Genomic DNA, 19075 nt, shown 5'->3' on the forward strand with positions numbered 1-19075 from the left:
AGGGACGGACGGACAGACAGACAAGCAGCACCTGGCGGGGACAGACGGACCGACAGATGGGTAGCCCCTGCTGGGGATGGACAAACAGACAGATGGGCAGCACCTGCTGGGGATGGACAGACAGGCAGGCAGTCCCTGCCGGGGACGGACGGACGGACAGACAGACAGACAGACGGGCAGCCCCTGCCGCTGGCTCCCAGCCCGAGAGCAGGGCGCTGAGCGCCGTGCCGGGACAGGGTGCTGACCCGCGGGCTTTGGGCCATCCGGACCGCGCCATCCCTGGGCTGGTGCCGCTCTGGGAGCGCTGCCCGAGCCCCAAGGCAGGAGTGCCAGTGCTGGGGCACGGCCGGGTCCCCGCGGCTGCGGCAGTGCGGGGATGTTCTGCTGTGCTCTGCTGTGCTGTGCTCTGCTGTGCCCATTCTGCTCTGTTGTGCCCTGCTCTCCTGTGCTCTGCTGTGCCCATTCTGCTCTCCTGTGCCCGCTCTGCAGCCCCAGCTCCGCCCGCACAGGGCACAGCCCGGCCGTGCCTCGGCTCCTGCCCTGTAAAACACCGCTGCCTGCTCGCCCTCTCTTGCTGAGTGCTTGTGAAACGCTGAGGAAAACACTGCGCTGTTCACTGAAAGATAGAATGGTTGTCCAACATTATTACTTTCTCTTTAGGCCGTCAAGCATTTTAATCTTTTCTCTTGCAATATAAAATTAGCAAGGGCATCTGAAATATGGTGTTGGGGCAGTTTTTGAGAAACCAGTATATCTTTTCCATGTTCGTATATTTGCTTTTGCAGTATGGATTTATAAACACGTGCCTGAAGTCTTTGGTGGTTGAAAAGTATGGTGAAGAAACATGGGAAAAATTAAGGTAATGTGTTCCATATAAATGTAATGTAGGAATTCAGCAGCAGGGGATATAATTTCTTTTTGGTAAATGGTAGCTGATGTGATCTCAAGTAATTATTAGGAGTAGCTAACAGGGCAAATGCAAGAGTTTCTTGCCTTGTAACAGTTCTTCCTCTGATGCTAATTTGTCCCAATTAATTTGTCATATCAGATAATTAAAGATGACATTTAGTCGTATATACAATTTTGCAATAGACTTGCTGGCTCACTGTGACAATATCAAGAAGTAATTAAATTGAAAAGATGTCATCCTTAATATAAAGTCAGTTTAATTCCAGTACTCAAGAAAGCTAAATCAGGATCATAGATCATCTGGTTCCAATCCCCCTGCCATGAGCAGGGAACCTTCCACTAGACCAGGTTGCTCAAAATCCCATTCAATCTGGCCTTGTATCATCTCTGGTTTTGTCTTGTTTTTATGAGCTATATGGTATTTCCAAGATACATAAATGATAGTTAGATACCGTATAATCCATCCACCATATATTATCATCCATTGAAGCCAATACAAAAAAAATCAGCAGGTTTGGGAAGCCCCAAGAGCTTGATATTGTAGCTACATTGAACAACAAACTAGTAGGCCAGAAGACAAACTCAGACTCCACTTGCTTTAGCACCCCACAGTATGACTCCTAATCCTTGAAAGAGTTTACTGTAATACCATAATGTGAAATAGCAGAAATGGTGAGGTGGACACCACCATTCGGCCATGTTAAAGCAATTTAATTAATTTAAAATGAAACTTGCATCATTAGGTGAAGTAGTGTGTTCCAATACAACGCCTGAGGGAGGTTAAGGAGTGCATTCACAGCAAACAGTACTTGAGAAATGCCAGTTGGGTCACCCAAGCACGTTGTATTTGCAGCACTGCTGAGACAAGAATATTGTCTTCTCTGTTGTAGGCTGCAGGCTGGAGTCCAGGATTCTTTCTTGACTTTTGAGGTTTACAAAGATGAGATCACAATGCAGCTTGTTGACAAAGCCTGCAAAGTATTAGGTATGTGTTAACTTGCCTCAAAAATGGATCATCCTGGGTCAAGCCTGAGACTGCAGCCCAGGTTTTGTCTCCTGTGCCCTTGGGAATGCCTTCCCTATGTTGCAAGTTTTCTGCCTTCAATCTCAATCCACCTGACAGCATTGCAAGGACTTCCAAACCTTTCTTATTCCTTAAGGTATCTTTATTTTGCCAGGTGTTCCTGCTGACCTTGTTCTGAGGGAGTTTGGAAAGTATTTCTTTGAATTCTGTAAGCGCTCAGGCTATGACCACATGCTGAGGACACTGGGTGGAAATCTCTATGAGTTCATAGAGAACCTGGATGCATTGCACAGCTACCTGTCCCTTTCTTACCAGGCAAGTCTGAGTAGTAACTGCTGAGCAGGTATGGTTGGACTCTGCCAGAGTTCATAACACAAGGAACAGCATCTCATAGGTGTGAATAAATAATGACAAAAAATCACCAAAGCATGTTCTCTTCTGCTGTGTTCTGAAACAGATTAATCCAAACGTTAGGACAATTTCTAAAAATGGTTGGGTTTGACTATTCCTCAACATTAGGTATTATTTACTCCATTGGCTCTAATGCATAGCAGATTTTTCTTCATAGGTGAGAATATTTAATTTTCTGTTTTTCAGCTTATTTGTGTTACAGTTTGTGTTATTAAGACATGAGAGGCTTTTGTACAAGTGGAATTCATCAGTAGACTTTTTCAGAAAAAAAGATATTGAGGTTTTGGTTTTGTTTGTTTTTTTCCTCAGGAGATGAATGCACCATCTTTTAGAGTAGAAAAGAATGAAGATGGGTCAATGCATTTACATTACTATTCAGACAGAAGAGGTCTGTGCCATATTGTGCCAGGTAATGAGACTAAATGCAGAGTACAGGTCAATGCAATATATATACAGAGTAAGCATATATTTGCAGATGCACTTTTTCAGATGAGGCCTGGCCATGGAATTGAAGCCTGGTAGAGTTCAGTGTCCAGACACCTGAACTCAGTATTTCCCTACTGCCTGATCACTCCTAGCTTTCAGTAACTTTCATCAAAATTTATTGTATGACATCCCAGGCTATAAATGTCCATTCTTGCTATAGAATTCCCTCCCTGGAAGAAAAATTAAAGTTCATGGTGTGTATTGTGTCTAACTGGTTATTAATTCTCAGTGACTCGTGCTTTTAAAATTACTGTGAAGTAAAAACTCTAGTTGAGTACATTCATCCACCCTGTAGTACATCCAATCTGTAAAACTCCTCCTGAACCCTGCTCCAAATTGAATCTTTCACCTGCATTTACCAGAATCTCCAGAGCTGTACATGTACAAGCATTAGAGAGCTATAGGTCTCTAAGAGGTGATCATATTCCTTTCTTTCATAACTGATGCTGAGTTTAGAGGTTCATCAAAACTTCCCCCTATGTCAAAACTTATTTGATTATTATTGAAAGCACAAAATTATTTAGAATTTCAGAAAGACCTTTTGATGTCATTTTGATGTCCAGTATTTTGCCTAATACCTAACCAGAAATGAGAGAACTGATTGTGCATCTGCATGAAAGATATTTCCTTCCTTTCAAATATAATATTCTTCAATGGCTGAAATAGATTGTGTAGCAGAATCTCTTTAGACTCCCTGCCCTCTTTGGGTTGATGGGAATTCATATTATTGCTCTATGGCTACTTGAACACATTCTTCAGATATCCTGCTAAGCTGCTCCTAGTGAAAACCAGCATTTGTCCTCAGCCAAGGCAAGAGCAGCAGTAACTTTAAAGCTGACCTCCTATGTGCATATTCTCATCATGGCAATGGTAGCAAGAATGACATGAGCTGCTTTCGTTTTCCAGAGTTCTTTGGAAAAGTGATTTCTGAAACAGAGAAATTTCACTGTGGGCCCTCTAAAAGGAGAATTGAAAAGGTTTTGTTCTTGGCAATACTTTATCTTTTGCTTCCCCTTTAGGAATCATTGGTGCAGCAGCCCTGGATTTTTTTAACATTGAGATTTCAATGAAAATAGTCAATCAAACAGAAGAAGAAGAAAGAACTGGGAAAAAAGAACATATCGTATTTCTTGTCACTCAAAACCCTCTATTTCCATGCAAGGAAAGAAAAGAATTTTCTTCCTCATCTCCATGTCTTGTTGACTCTGAAAAACAAATTGAGAACCAAGTGAATAAAGAGGTATTCCACTATTCATTATCACCATATTACTAAAATATATTTAAAATAAAAACACCCTTGAATTTCCCTTTGGATATATTTCAACAGGACCTTGAAAAAGCCAAGAATGCACATGGAGACACAGGAAACTCTGTTTGTCCTGTTAAGAAAAGTCACTGGAAAACATTAAGAGGAATTATCACATTAGGAAAAGGTGAGAGATCACTCAGAGGGAGCTCGTCATCTTTTCTGAGTCTCTTCAGTTAGAAAGTCAGTAAGCCTCCCTATCCCCACCCACCCATCCATTTTGAAGTTACCATTTATATTTCCTCTGCAACTTTTCAAAATGTTTCTGGTTAAGTTTCTCTCGGTTTGACAGTGATGATCAAAGAAAAATTGTAGATAATAAGCACGCTTAGTAATGACAGATACTTAAATGGAATATGACCTGTCACTTTTGTCTCTTAAACAGGGCTTTCATCTGAAAAGTGTTCTTCTATAAAATGCCATTGTGTGGTGAATTTGATTCTTCATTCTCGTTTAAAAGTGTGTTTTTTAACTTGGTAGATATTACTCCTTTCCAAAATTATCAACTGTAGTAAATTTTGAAAGCCAAATTACATCCTCCACTACCAGAAGTATGACAATCTAGTAATCTCTGTTCTTACCTCTATGTATTAGATGTTTATGAAATGGAAGGAATTTTTCAGTTAGGATTTTTTGATTCCCCAAAAGGAATGAGAATCTAGCTCACATTGCCAAGATGTCTGCATTCTGGGATGAGTGAAAAATTGAACCTGGTACCACCTGGTGCAGTGTCACATGCATTACAAGGGCAGATGTACTAAGTAAGAAATTAATATATGTTTAAAATAAAATTTTGGACTAGCATTATTACTAAAAAAAATAAAAGAATTCTTTAGCCATGAGTTATCAAGAGCCAGATTTTGATAAATTAAAAACCCATGCTGACTTCCCCTGAAGCAAGAAGAGCTCTAAAAGATAGGTTCTAAATTTGTGATATTTTTCACCAATCTTCTGAGTGACTTGAACGTTTGTTCTCAGCAGAACTTACTGGAGTAACTGTCATAGGCACCTTTGGGGGAAAGAATCCCTGGAAGTAATCATCCTTTTGATTCTGGTGGGTTACTGAGAATCCAAGTTTATACCATAAGGATCAAAGGTTTTGGGTGCTTCATTCAAAAGATGAGCTCTTTTGATATTTTACCTGTTGTATTCCTTTTACAAAAATATCTGCTAGTAAGCACAAAGTACTATGTAGATTTGTGACCATTTTGTAAAAAATCTCAGGGTAAGTAAAATAGAAACCAAACAGTAATTCTGTCTCTGTTCTATGGACATTGTACATATGGTTTATTGTATAGGAGACTAAAACCCAGATCACACTGGCTTTTTTCTCTAAGTGTTCCTTAATAGCTGACAAAGTGTATTAAATCCACTTCTATGTACATTTTTGTGGAATGAACCTGTGTTATATTGTATGGCATCTGCAGATTCATAGAGAAGTAACGTCTACAGTTATTCATCTATTCTTATTTTTTCAACATAATTTCATGCATCTAATGCTCTGTGGTTTTTTTGTGTTTAAGTTTTAAACACTCAGCCAACTCAGGTTAGTTGCTGATCAGCTGTGGATTACACTGCAGAGCATTTAGCACAGATGTGTGCACATTTCTGGGCCCACACACTGAGCTTTGTCTTCACTCACTATGTTAGAAGGTCCTCTCACTGGGTGATAAAAAGTAATGCTGATTGGTTTTATGAAGTGCAGCCTGATTTAAAAACTACACATTTATCCCTCCACAGGTAAACTCCTGAGAGGATTTGATCCTGTTTATCCCAAGAGCCTCTGGATTGATACAAAAACATTTTGCAATGGACTTCCTTTTCACATGGTTTTTGACAAAGAGGTAGGACAAACATGTGTTTGCCTTAGTTTGCCTAAACCTCGTAGTAATTTCCCTGTTTTGACTGTTCTACTGTTCCTTGCTGTGTGCAGTTACACTCACTTACAGGATTTGCAGAAATACTCTGTACAGAGACATGCTCTGTATCACTGCAGATAGGAATCTCCTTTGAATTTACTGAGTTTATCCTGTCTGAAAGAGCTGCAGATATGCCACCAAGGTTTATTGCAGCAGTCTATCTGTTACCAAATAGTGAGCAGAATTTTTTAAGGTTTCTGGTCACCTTCCTGTCCCTGGATATACCAGAGACATGTTCCATCCTTTAAACTGGCTTTGCACTTAGAGTTTCCCCCTTTCCTTCCAGTTACTAATTTATGCCAAGGCTTTGAGGGCTTTGCTGGCAGCTGAGGCTCTTTATGCTTCCTGAGTCTGCTCCTACATGCTTCTGCTGGGAAAGCCCAGCTACCCTGAATCAGGCAGCATGCAACCCCACTGGGACCCAAAAATCTCTTTACCTTGTAGGGCAGGGTTGAGTCTCCTCTCCTGTGCACACATTCTCTGCAGCCCCTTGGCAGGGTTGCCTTCTGGCTGGTTCCCACCAAGCTACAGCCCCTCTTGCTCCAAACCCTGTAAAGAGAATATTGGCTCAAGACAGGAGCAAAGAAAGGAGGAGCTGAGGATGGGACAGCAGAAGAATGCTGAATACATTCCCCTCGGGGAACGTGTTTTGGCATCGTGCTGATGGAGATTCCAGAGCATAGAATCTTCTTCATGCCACTGCCCACATCAGCCAAAATACAGTCTTAAACCTCTCAAGAAGGCCAGTATGCATAGTTTAATAAAATTACTAGTGTGCAAAGAAGAAAAGTCCTACACCCATTACTGGCAGCCAGGTCAGAGCATCGACAATTGATGACAAGCAGAGAAGAACATTTCTGCAGAATTTAGGAGCTCACATATGGTCAGCAGAGTAAAGGAAAAGACTAAACCTTTACACTTCGTTAAGAGAAAGTAACTCATGGCATCTATTAGAAAATTAATATTTGCCACGGGGTTTTATGCCATATTTATTTTCGTTTTGGAATACAAGACACACTGGTATCTCAAATTTTCTCCTGCAGTTACCTGTAAGGCTGATTGTGAGGTCTACACAAATGCAAGCAGGGATATTAGCAGGTAGTTTGGGGGGATTTTCACAATTGACAAGAAGGAACATTTTAATAAAAATGTTTCTTGGGGCTTTGTCTTGCTATGAAGGGCATGCATTCAGAGCTGTGTAGTTGCTACACTGACAAGGTAGATGCTCTGCTCAGAAATAAGCCATGTGCTCTAGAAAGCCTGAGTGTGTGGAAATGTATAAACAGTGATCAGTTGTTGCTTGGTCTGAACCCAAAGGGACATGAATTGTAACACTGGTCCATATTTTCTTTTTAAGCTCAAAGTGAAGCAAGCGGGGGTGAGCATTCAAAAGATTGTACCTGGCCTTCAGACCATGGGCATCTGCTTGGATCAGTACTTCAGGATCGTTCACCCAGAAGTACCCTTCACCATCTCCAGCATTCAGAAATTCATCAACAGCCAATTTGTTTTCCAGACTAGAAGAGAGATGATGCCTGAGTCATGGAAAGAGCGGCCAATGCTAGAGCTGAGAGGTACTTCACTGTTTTCAGCAGCATAAGTGCTCCTGTGAAATCAGGAATTACAGAGGTGCCACTCCTGACCTCACTCAAGTCCTATAAATAGCCTTGGGGCAGTGAGGAGATTACATAGTTCTGTTTAGAGAAGCAGTAGATGCCTGAACACAAATTCTGCTATCACCTCACCAGATTTTGAAGGCTTTCAGTCAGAAACAACAACTCTGCTCCTCTTTGAAAAGCTTAGAAATATGGTGGTTTTCTGATGCTGCAAAACCCACATGTGAATACGTGATTTGTTAATTTATGCCTTTGAGGGGAGTTATTTGCTACTGGCTGGGTTTCAAATGTGATTAAAAATAGATTAGTTCTCTGTGCTTTTATTTTTTGTAGAACATTTTCAGGTTCTAATTTCTGTCTTCACACACCGCCCCCCCCCCCCCCCCAAAGCCACGTAAGAGCTTACCAGTTAAAATTATCTCAGCAAAAAATATACTGTATTTGTTTTATTTTTACTGAGAGGACTGAATTTGGGATGATGCTCTGCTTGGTGTAATTAAGTATAATGACTTTTGGTTTAATTGTTCTGTGACTTCAATTTTTCTTTTCTGAGCTACGGAATGTGACCTAATTTTCTTTTGTCTCCTTTCACCTTTTTGTAATGAGTGTTAAATCTTGTTTTCCTGAGATTCAGAAAAAAATTAAGGGTTTAGGGATACCTTGAAAAAAGCAATGCTACCAAAACAAGGAACTTTGACTAGTCACATGTACAATTGTACTTTCTATTATGCTCTAGGAGTTAATTCCCATGTATTTCTGATGTTTCAATCCTCTTAGTTTTAAAGCTGGTCATCTGGTAGCCCTGGGGATAATGTGAGGGAGAAAGAAAGAAATAGGAATTCCTAGATTGCTGTTTAGAAAAAAATTATACTTAAGAAGTAAGAGAATAATAATAGTTATTATTATTATTCCTCAACAAAAACCTAAAAAACTGGATCCCCCACCAAAAATCCCTTATACCTTTCAGGCATTTGTGTTTAGATTATGATAGTAACTGAAAGCTCCAACTTCCAGGGAGGAAAGTGCCATTGACTTTACTGGGACACAAACTATGCACTGTGAAATTAAACGTCAAATGTTTTGCTTAATCACTGTGAGTCTCAGTTCCCCTGTGCATGATCTTGACTCACTGGCTTCGGGAACAGCTCAAGAGCTAGGAGGAGAGAAGGGGAAAATGCAGAGAGGAGAAGAAAGGAGAGGGGAGATGTGAGCATTGGGGTTCCTCATGAGGAGGAGGGACTTGAAGTATAGTTGGGCTCTGCCCAGCACCTGCAATGAGGGAGTGACTGCTTCCCGGGTCCCAAAATTTTGTTATTTGCCCAGTGTGGCTCCTCTGAACAAGTTCACCTCGCATTCCAAGGAAAGAAATTCCTGTGATTATCCAGACCCTACAGAAACCCGCTGTCCTTAGAGCTCATCCCCTCAAACGAGCACCAGCAGTGCCGAGCACCCTGTGCAAGGGCCCGCTGCTGAAAACCTTGCCCGCTTGCTGCCCGCAGGGCAGATGCTGTGGATGGAGTCCCTGCAGTGCATGCTGTACCTGTGCTCGCCCCTGCTCCGCACTCTGCACGAGCTGGAGGAGCGGCAGATGCACATCGCCGACATCGCCCCGCACGATGTCACCAGGGACCTGATCCTCCTCAACCAGCAGCGCCTGGCTGAGATGGAGCTCTCCAACCAGCTGGAGAGGAAGAAGGAGGAGCTGCGGGTCCTGTCCAAGCACCTGGAGGAAGAGAAGAAGAAGACTGAAGCTCTGCTCTATGCCATGCTTCCCCAGCACGTGGCCAACCAGCTGAAAGAGGGCAAGCGAGTTGAGGCAGGTGAATGAGCAGGGAGCATTTGGGATGTGTGATTTGTGCAACAGGAGATGGGGACAGAGAGATTGGGGTGCTGGCACAGCCCCTTTACCACTGCCCTGGAGTCCATTCTCTACTTGGTGACATCCTTGCATAGGAGGATGATCACAGACCTTTAATTTGGCTGATAATAAAAATTAGCCTATTCTATCAAAAAAAGCTTTGGAAGCTCTTTGCCAAAATTGTTCCTTAGTTGGTGAAAGGTGGTAGGAGCTGCCCATTCAGTGAACAAAATTCAGTGTTCAGCACTGTCTCAAAATCTGAGATTTTGGTTTTAACATGGGTATACAGGAAAACGAGGGCTCAGAAGTGAAGGGAATATAGAAAGTGGTCTTTGCTAGAAAATTCTCTTAGTACCCCTATACTATCTATAAATGTAGGATCATGATGATTCCCATTGTTATTAAGGGTAGCAATAATATGCTTAAATTCCCTTTAGTAAGCACATATATAAAATTAGAGATAACGAGCTAAGTGTATCCTGTATATGTTGTAGTCAGATGTTTGTGTTGTCTGAGATGTGCAATTATTCTATATTTTATACACTCTTACACTGACACCTCTCCTTCATCTCAGTTTGATTATTACAACTGAGAGGCCATAGAATGATCTTTTCAAGCAGGTCTCAGATTCCATGATTGTCCAGCCATGACAAATACCACTGCTCTTTCTGCCCACAGGAGAGTTCAAGGAGTGCACTATACTGTTCAGTGATGTGGTGACCTTTACCAACATTTGTGCCCAGTGTGAGCCTATTCAGATAGTTCTCATGTTAAATTCAATGTACCTGAGATTTGACAGACTGACCACAGTGCATGATGTGTACAAGGTAGGTACCGATCAAAAAAGGCTGCAGAAATTTTTGTTTGTTTGTTTTTGTTTGTTTTGTTTTTGAATTTACTTCAGCCTTCTTCACCACAGCATGATTGTTGATTAAACCATAAAATATTAACTATTTGTAGTGGTCACACAAACTGAAAAAGAGAGAAGTGGAAATTATTGGACAGGACCTCAACTTCTCTCATAGGCCAAAGTCTTTTTCCTCAATGATAATACCAGAATGACTCTTCTTTCATCTCTCTCTCCCTTCTTTCTCAAATGCTTATCCAACATGCATAATTTGTCTAGTTCTTTTACTTAAACCTCTTCTAAAATAGGTCACTATGTCATTGTCTCTTTTGATGGGAAATAGCATTATAAACAATACCCAGACAATAGCTAGACTTTTATTTCATGGAGATCTTCAGCGATGGTGCCATCTCCTGCTAACCCCCACAGAGCATCAATTAGACCTAGACTGTACGTGTGGTCTCCAAACTGTGCTGGAAAGATCAGAGCCCTGCCTGGCCTATAATAAAAGCATTATTAACACTTCCAGAGGTACCAGGTTTGATGTGCTGAAGAGCAGTTCCTAAATTTCTGTCTGCTCCCAGCTCATTAAATATTTAGGAAGGCAGACATAGTAAAGGGTAAAATCCAAATCTTATTCATTCCTAGCTCAGGCAAGGCTTGCAGTTCATCCCACAATAAATTGTACTGGGAAATCAGAAGCATTTCTTCCTTGGCAAGGAATCTGTATTCAATAATTGAAGCACCCAGGATACGGCCCACAGATTTCAGGATAAATTAGCATCATATTCTGTCTAAATCATCCATCATAAGTAAATGATCTGTCACTAGAATAATCTCCTTTTGAAGCCTGTATATAACTCCTATTAATGTTGAAGGAGGTTACTGGGGTACAGAGAGCAAGGATGAGATTACTATTGCAGGGAATTGGGAAAGAAGTGAAATAGCTACATTGATCAAAGAAACTTGGCCCAAGCTTATAAACATCTGAAGTTATGAATAAATCTTCTTAAATTACATCTGAAAAATAATTAGGGTATCTCTTTGCATTAGTAGATTTTTGCAGTTGTTTTTAATTTGTTACAGAAAATTACCAGCATTACTGTGGGTTTGGCTATCTGATAGAAGGCATGGACAGGAATACCTTCTTTGACATCGATGTGCTGAACTGTTTTAAGTCATTGTGTTTGTTAATGAGCAAATCCAAATACTGAATTATGTTTCCACTCTCCTATTGGTTTTAATTTTTAAGTAAGACAATTAGTCCAATCGAAAAGATCTCTTGTTTACTGATGATAAATGGGCCAGTGAAGTCTCACAAGAGCTGTTTAGAAAATTTCATTACTGTCTAACAGGCTTTTACAGTGGATTTTAAACATTTAAGAATTCTCTGTTTCAAACAAGTCTGTTCAATTCCCAGCAAAGTTTCTAATATGGGAATAAAATCCACAGTATTTCTCAGGTACTTTAACAGTTAGTTCAATGAGACTGGATGCCTGAAGGAGAACCAACCCTTCAGCATTTGTCTCACAGGCTGCAGCTGTTGTGGGAAAACTGGTGGTTGTAGGGAAGGATGTTCCCAAATTGTTTAGCTCACACTGTGTTCTGTGACATCCTGGAGACCGGAGGTTCCTTAATTTTGTGTGAACCCCTTAATCATAATCAGAGTGAATGGGCTCCTTCCTTTATTGTGACTTTTTAAAAAAGAAATCTCTCTCAAATAAGAAATGTGCTTTTAGTACCAGTTGTGAATTAGAGCTAATTAATAGCACTCTATTAATCTAATCTATCAGGTAACCTCCTGCTCAGGAGTCTGTGCCTCAGGCTAGCTCTTTGCATATGGGTCTGCCCTGGGTAAGAGGAAGGTGAACAGCCTGACACTTGTACAGTAGCTCTTCCTCCTTAAGGTCTCTCACACTGATATCTAAAGTGGGTCAAGTGAGTAGGGACAGAATGCAATGAAACTTTTAGGATGGAGTGAAGGAAAGGATCTCCATCTCAAGGAAACTCATGTGTGCTAAAGCTTTTCAGTGATTGGAAGCGTCTTTTAAAAGAAAGGGGCAGTTGGTGCAGATAAGAAGAGCCCTGAACAGCAAACACTCACCTGAGTGGGATACACCTGGCATGCTCATGTGCTTGTCCCTCTCAATTGAAGGTGGAGACGATTGGAGATGCCTACATGGTGGTGGGTGGGGTCCCTGTGCCTGTACCCACTCATGCAGAGCGAGTTGCTAATTTTGCCCTGGGCATGATAATGGCAGCCAAAGGAGTACAGAACCCAGTTTCTGGAAATCCCATCCAAGTAAGTTAACACAGAGGTGCATGTGTGTCTGTGTGCTTCTTGTGCTGAGCTTCTGGTTAATGTATTGCAGCAGCACCTCAAATTGCTGCTTCTGCCTCCTCTTTGGCTTTGGGCAAGGCCCACGTGAGCACATTTTCATGAAGAGCCTCTCCCTGTGGATATTTGATCCCATTCTGCTGTCCAGTGTTGTGCTGAGATGAACTTTTCGGTGGCTGGGTAGCATTAAGAAAGATGTCAAATAACAAGTGACATTTCTGGGGGGTGTTTTATGTCTTTGTAAAGATTCGAGTTGGGATCCATACAGGTCCTGTCCTGGCGGGGGTGGTTGGAGAAAAGATGCCTCGTTACTGCTTGTTTGGGGACACGGTGAACATCGCGTCCCGCATGGAGAGCCACGGCGTCCCCAGCAAGATCCACCTCAGCTCCAGCGCCTACCAGTGAGTAACTGCTGGAAACTTCACCTGCCCAAACCGTGCTGAAACCCACTGTCTTGCCAGCTGCACCTTTCAGTGTCGGTGCTGCTTAGTCACTCGTTTAAGCAACTTGTAAAGGAAAGTCACTGCTTGTAATGACTTCTACTTTTTTCCCAATTTATTCCAAATGTACTTATGTATATAGAAGCAGAGGTTTGAGAGTCTCCATCTAGAGAGCAAAATATTAAAAAAAAAATTGATGGCTTATTCAGAAATACTGACAAATTGATGTAGGTGATAGAAAGACAGAACATTTAGAATACTTAATAACAAAAGGTGTAAAATCTCTCTGATTGAGCACCATAATTTGTAGTGAAAATTTTGTTTACACTTACTAAGGATTAACTGCATAAACAGCTATCCTCTTCATGCTGTAATTTACTTTCCAGAAACTCATGTGTAAAAATTAATAATACATTTTCAAGAACTTTATGTGTGCATAAAATCTGTGTGCAAGAGTGGAAGCAAAGACTAACTACAAAGGAAAGAGTACAAAAACATTGGCTGGGCACATAGGAATGATGTTGGGAAAATGAGAACTCAGCTGGCATTGAAATGGGCAACAAAGTTCAAAGACAGTCAGAGGAGCTCCTGCAATGTTAGAATAGAAATAGAAGCAGGGACCTGCTGTGGCAGGTGATTTAGTGACAGTGCCCTGAAGAAAGGTTGAGTTACTCAAGGCCTCTCTTGCTTTAGTCTTCACTGATGAGATCTTCAAGGACCCTGCACCGAGAGTCAGGGTTCAAGGAGGAGGTGAACTATGAGTACTGGAAGAGGATCAGAGCAGGGGTCTTTTGAGACAGCTCAGTCTACAGAAATGCTTGGGAGCAGAAGGGATCTGAGGTAATGAGAGCTGGGTGATGGCTCTGCAGAGCTGCTGGCTGTCAGCTCTGGAAGGCATGACTGTCAGCACTGGAGCAGCTGAAGAAAGCTGCAGCTGTATGGAAAAATGGCAAGGGGGACACAGTGAAACTTCAGGCTGATCAGCCTCATGTCAGTCCCAGTGAAAATCAAATGGCCATTTTTGGATACATGGAAAAGGCAATTTGGAATAGCAAGTCTGGATGTAAAATAAATCAGTCAATCATGCTTGACAGACCTGATTGCCTTCTCTGATGAAATGGCTGGGGATAATCCTGTCTAGCTGATATTGGCTGCCTCTGTTCTTAATTTCTATTTACTGGTAAATAGGAACCTTCAAACCTACTGAAGTATTTGACTATATGATCCATTAATTTTTGATCAGATTGTATGTGTCAAGCTATGAAAGCACAGCAGGCTTGAATAAACAGTTGAAACAAATCCTCAGTTGTTCACAAATTGAGACTTTTTCCACACTGTTGTGATTTCATCACTCGGCTCTTTTAAAATATCATTGTCATTTTTACTTGTCTTGAATTTTAATGTGTCATTTTGCTTCTGATACTTTAGGTGCCTAAAATACAAGAATTTTGAGATTACTGAAAGAGGAGAAATAGAAGTAAAAGGCAAAGGGAAAATGCACACGTACTTCCTCATTAGAAATAAATCTGCAACTGAGAATGAGATTATGGGAAGGCCAATGAAAGATTTCGATTCTGGGCATGAATCTGTTCAGCCCTTTCCAGAAGGCAAGACTGAAACTATACCGAGTTCTCATCAGCCAGGTAGAGTCAACTCGTCACTTATTTTCCTCCTTGAACAAATGAACGTTAATACAATCCGGTTCAATGTCCTTTTGTATTCTTCTTTCAGCTACTCAGACTCAGCAAAAGAAGGACCAGACCCCAACTGTTGCAATGAAGTATATTGATGGCCCCACAGATGCACAAAACAGCCTCAAAAGAAGAAATCAGATGAAAGCTGGAGATTTAACAGGTAGGTAGTTACCATCTCACAAGGACCACAGAACTAGGAAGTAATTGAGGCTAAATCTTGCAAGTTCTTTATATTCATCTTCTGAATAACCAGTTTTGATAATGGCTTTAGTCAAGCCAGAAATTTGTGCCAACATATACACATTACCCTTCTGCACAATCCTTAGGGCCAGACAAATTTCACCTTTGCAGCAATCCCAGGTGTTGATTGTGCCCTAGTGAGAAAGAAGCTGACAGAGCTGTCAAACCCCAGAGCCCTTTTGGGAGTGCAAATAGAAAGGATAAACGTTAGGCAGCTCTTCACAGGGACAGAACCATGAACTGTTCATGGGGAGCCTTACCAACTCAAGAGAGACCTCAATCCTGTCTTCTGCAGGACTCAGAAGGATTTATTGCCATGGTCATGTAATATGACCAAAGTTCATTCTCCTTTGAAGTAACTGATACTGATAGATAATAGGTTTGATGCCATAACAACCAAATCGAATGCAGCAAGTCTTGCAGTTCTATTTATGTGTTTTGTGGATTTTATACAGACTAAATATGTTATTGCTAATTACTAGAAAATATTTTACTGCCTTCCCTCCCACCTGCTTTGATGTGGTGGTTAATCTAGTATGTGGTGTGCTGACAAACAGAAACCTCTCTGGTCCTTAAAAACTCACACTGCAGGAGCGTTTCCTTTCAGGCAAAACTTGTGATTCCAAAAGCGATGGGAGTCTCCATGGCAACCAGCATGCAGATGATGGTCCTCATCCTCCAAACCAGGGAAGAGTCAAACCTGCTGCTGAAGAGCCACAGAATAGAAATGTTCGCTCTAATTTTTGCACTTTACTCTAAGTTTCTTACGTTTACATTAAACAGAGAAATTTTATTATGATTTTGTGCATTTTGCTGGTACGGGACTGATTTTATATATGAGTATCATGTGATTTTGTAAAAAAAAAAAAAGACATTTCATCACAATTTTCAGTAAAAAATAAAACAGTGGAGGAAAATTTTTAATCCATCTACACGGGCCATATAATACTCACAGTGGAGAAAGAAACCCTTGCAGGATGCTTTGAAGATGCATTTTCAGCCTTTGCCACATCTTTGAATATCCTTGTGTAAAAATCATGTGTTGGTATCTGATGCAGCTATCGAGAAAGAGGTGACTCATCCAGCTAGAAATATTCCTACTCAAATGAGCACTTGCCATAAAAGAAACATTCCCTGAAGTGACCATCTGTCTTGACTCCAGCACAGCCAACAACTTCCTCATGTAAGGTTAGCAGCGTTCCACCTATGCTTTAACTGCAGTAAAGCTTAATTTCTTATGGATCTTTTGTTGGGTAAAGGCATTATGAAATAGAAGTGCAGAATAAATCTAGAACAACCTGTATTTTTGCATCCTGAAGAGAGAATAATGTGTACTTGATAGCAGCCAACAGTAAAATAGAGCATCTGTGATCTCTGAACCAGCCATACATACTGTGCATAGAAGGACACGGGAATGGTGGAGTTACAGAGCATCACATTTGTCACAACACTGAAGGACTGTTCAAGGCCTACAACCTATTTGAGACCTTCAAATGAGTTGCAAGTTTATTTCTCATTTTTTCACCTGAGTTTAACAAGAAAAAAATTCAGGACTGCAGGAGGCTGTCAGTGCTGGAATTAATGTTGCTAGTACCATTGAAAAGAACAGCATTAGAGATCAACATTACCTGGTATCAGAGGCTGCTCAACTGAAATACTTCCGTGGTGACATATGCTTAGATTATGCCTGATCAGAAATGAGAGAGAAAAATTGAAGCTCATTTGTCAGGGATTTCAGAGAGAGGAGCAAAAATACAATGGATATAAAGGTTGTAGACAACATCATAAATTGTGCTGTCACTCCTATAAATGGAGCTTGGAATAGGTGGGTGACTTTGACAGAAGATGTGCCCTGCACACTGATTTATTACCTCTGGGTGTGGATTCATCGACTAAGGATGCAGGCATGAGACCAATGTGAACTCTGGGCAAGAACTCACTGGAGCAGAAGGTGATAATGTTACTCCTCCTTAACAGACTGGAGCATCACATTTCCACCTCTGTGTCTGCAGCAAGAGCAAGGCTCTTTAAACTCCAGACAGAGAGCTAAGACTGATGAAAGGCATCTCCTCCTCTTTATAGTATAGCCAGATGAAATTTCACCTGGTTAGATTTTTTTTTTTTCAAATCTCTGAGACAGGAGCTCCATAGTCCAGGAGCTCAGCAGCTCAGTCTACAAAACAATTAGTGCAATTAGACCAGCAGAGGAGGATGCACAGAGTGAAACCACGGGTGCTGTTCTCCACACAAGAGGTGCTCCAGGGGGTTTGCTAGGTGTGGTCCCATGCAATGAATACCTGTTAGCTTTTGGAGCACCTAAGAGGCACATCCTCTGACTTAGCTTCGTCCAGAAAAAATCCATTTGTGTGCTGTGAGACCAGTCTACAGTGAGAAACAAAGCATGGTAAGTGGATTTTGAGGAAACTCCCTCAGGAGTGTACTCCTGCCTGACTGAAACGCTGTTGCAGGCACACCCTGTAACAGGAGAACCTTCCACCATACAGCTGAGCAGCACCATTCAGGGAGTCCATTTTTATGAATGGAAAGCTTTACTTACTTATTTGGATTTTGTTATCTAAGTATTGTTCATTATTTTGGAAGGGAGAGATCTACTGTACGTTGATGCTGTTCTAAGGGTTGTAATTGTTAAGCTGAGTATCAAGATTTCAAACACTGGACTCTCTGCTACCCTCAGACACACAATCTAAATATCACCTTCACTCCTGGGGAGTCCTCCCCATCATCCCAGTGCTCATGGCTTTGTGCTTCTGTAGTACAACTATAGCTTTAAAAAGACTTCCCTGAAGAATGAGAATACCCAATTTCTCTCACTCACAATGGTGTTAAAGTGAAGTAACAGTTAAATCAGCACTATCCCAGTGATTGAAGTCAAGAAGGAACTCTGACAAGGCTTTTGTGTCTCCAGCCTAGAGATGTGCTTCAGTACTCTTGACGAATCTTGCCGATGGAACAGAGAACACATGGCAGGGGAGGACTGTCATTACTGGCATTTGCTGTGAACATCTAAAGCCACTTTAGTCCCAAGCACAAGCGTGACATGGGAATTTACATCTCTCAGTGGCCAGTGTGAATGCAGCAGGGAAGCTCTTGCAGTCTCTGGTGCTCCTGCAGTCCCACACCTGTGTGGCTGAACATCACTGACCACTTCTCTGAAAAAAAGAATTGCCAGTTGGAAATGGTCCAACCAGTCTGGCCACCAGTGAATAGGGTCTGGTATATATTCTGAGGTTTAATACAGATACACTACAGAGTTTTAGGCAGAAGCCCAGAACTCCTCTGAACTTTTATGGATCATCTTGGGAAGAAGAAAGAAAAGAACCGTGGCTTAATTGCTGCCAGTATCTCTCTGTTCTTTAACACTCGCTTTGCTCAAACCTGCCCTTCTTGCACTGAACAATCTATGGGTGTTTAATATTGGAATGTTTTAACTGCCAGTAAGTGCTCCATGGTAAGCTACTTCATGCTGTACTGTGGTAAAAATGGTGTGCTCAGTGATTTCTCTGTGGCATCTGCTACAATCTGGTTCTTCTGGGGGTGCAGAGCTGGGTCAAATCTGCACAACTGCTTCTAAAAATTAATGTGCCTGTGCATCATCATGTGTTCTTAAATCTGTAGGCACTTGTAAAGACTGCAAAAATATAACTCAAAAATAAATCTTTTCATTAATATACTGACTTGTCAATGACTACTTTGATTGCTGTCCCTCTTTTCCCTTCCACCTTTTCTATTATCTTTTTCCTCTAGGCCTACAAAAGTACTCAGTCTTTGTGTCAGTCACATATCTACAGTGAATTGACACAAAAAGGATGAGAGAAGAGAATTCCCACCACTGCTTCATGGAAGCTGAGGCTTAGAAAAATTAAAAGTTGAGACTTTTGAAATCTTTCTAAAGCATATGGATTCTCAAATCCCATTAAATCTGGTGTTAAAACCTTAACTGTAAAAGTTTGGGTACCTTAAAGGTCC

At 41.3% G+C, this 19075-nt stretch overlaps 1 protein-coding gene across 1 annotated transcript; it reads left to right on the forward strand.

Annotated features, from left to right (window-relative positions):
- The first annotated feature begins 609 nt into the window (after window positions 1-609).
- On the forward strand, window positions 610-18779 carry LOC106855146 (guanylate cyclase soluble subunit beta-2-like). The gene is made up of 15 exons (XM_014879583.2): window positions 610-859; window positions 1800-1894; window positions 2088-2248; window positions 2654-2753; window positions 3850-4070; window positions 4158-4263; window positions 5877-5980; window positions 7413-7629; window positions 9171-9491; window positions 10208-10356; window positions 12532-12678; window positions 12961-13115; window positions 14583-14797; window positions 14886-15008; window positions 15696-18779. Exons 1-15 carry the CDS (start codon window positions 720-722, stop codon window positions 15845-15847), a joined length of 2406 nt encoding a protein of 801 aa, XP_014735069.2. The 5' UTR covers window positions 610-719; the 3' UTR covers window positions 15848-18779.
- The last annotated feature ends 296 nt before the right edge of the window (window positions 18780-19075 follow it).

Source organism: Sturnus vulgaris, chromosome 10 (assembly GCF_052056855.1).
Source record: "Sturnus vulgaris isolate bStuVul1 chromosome 10, bStuVul1.hap1, whole genome shotgun sequence".
In the NCBI taxonomy this organism is placed as follows: domain Eukaryota; kingdom Metazoa; phylum Chordata; class Aves; order Passeriformes; family Sturnidae; genus Sturnus; species Sturnus vulgaris.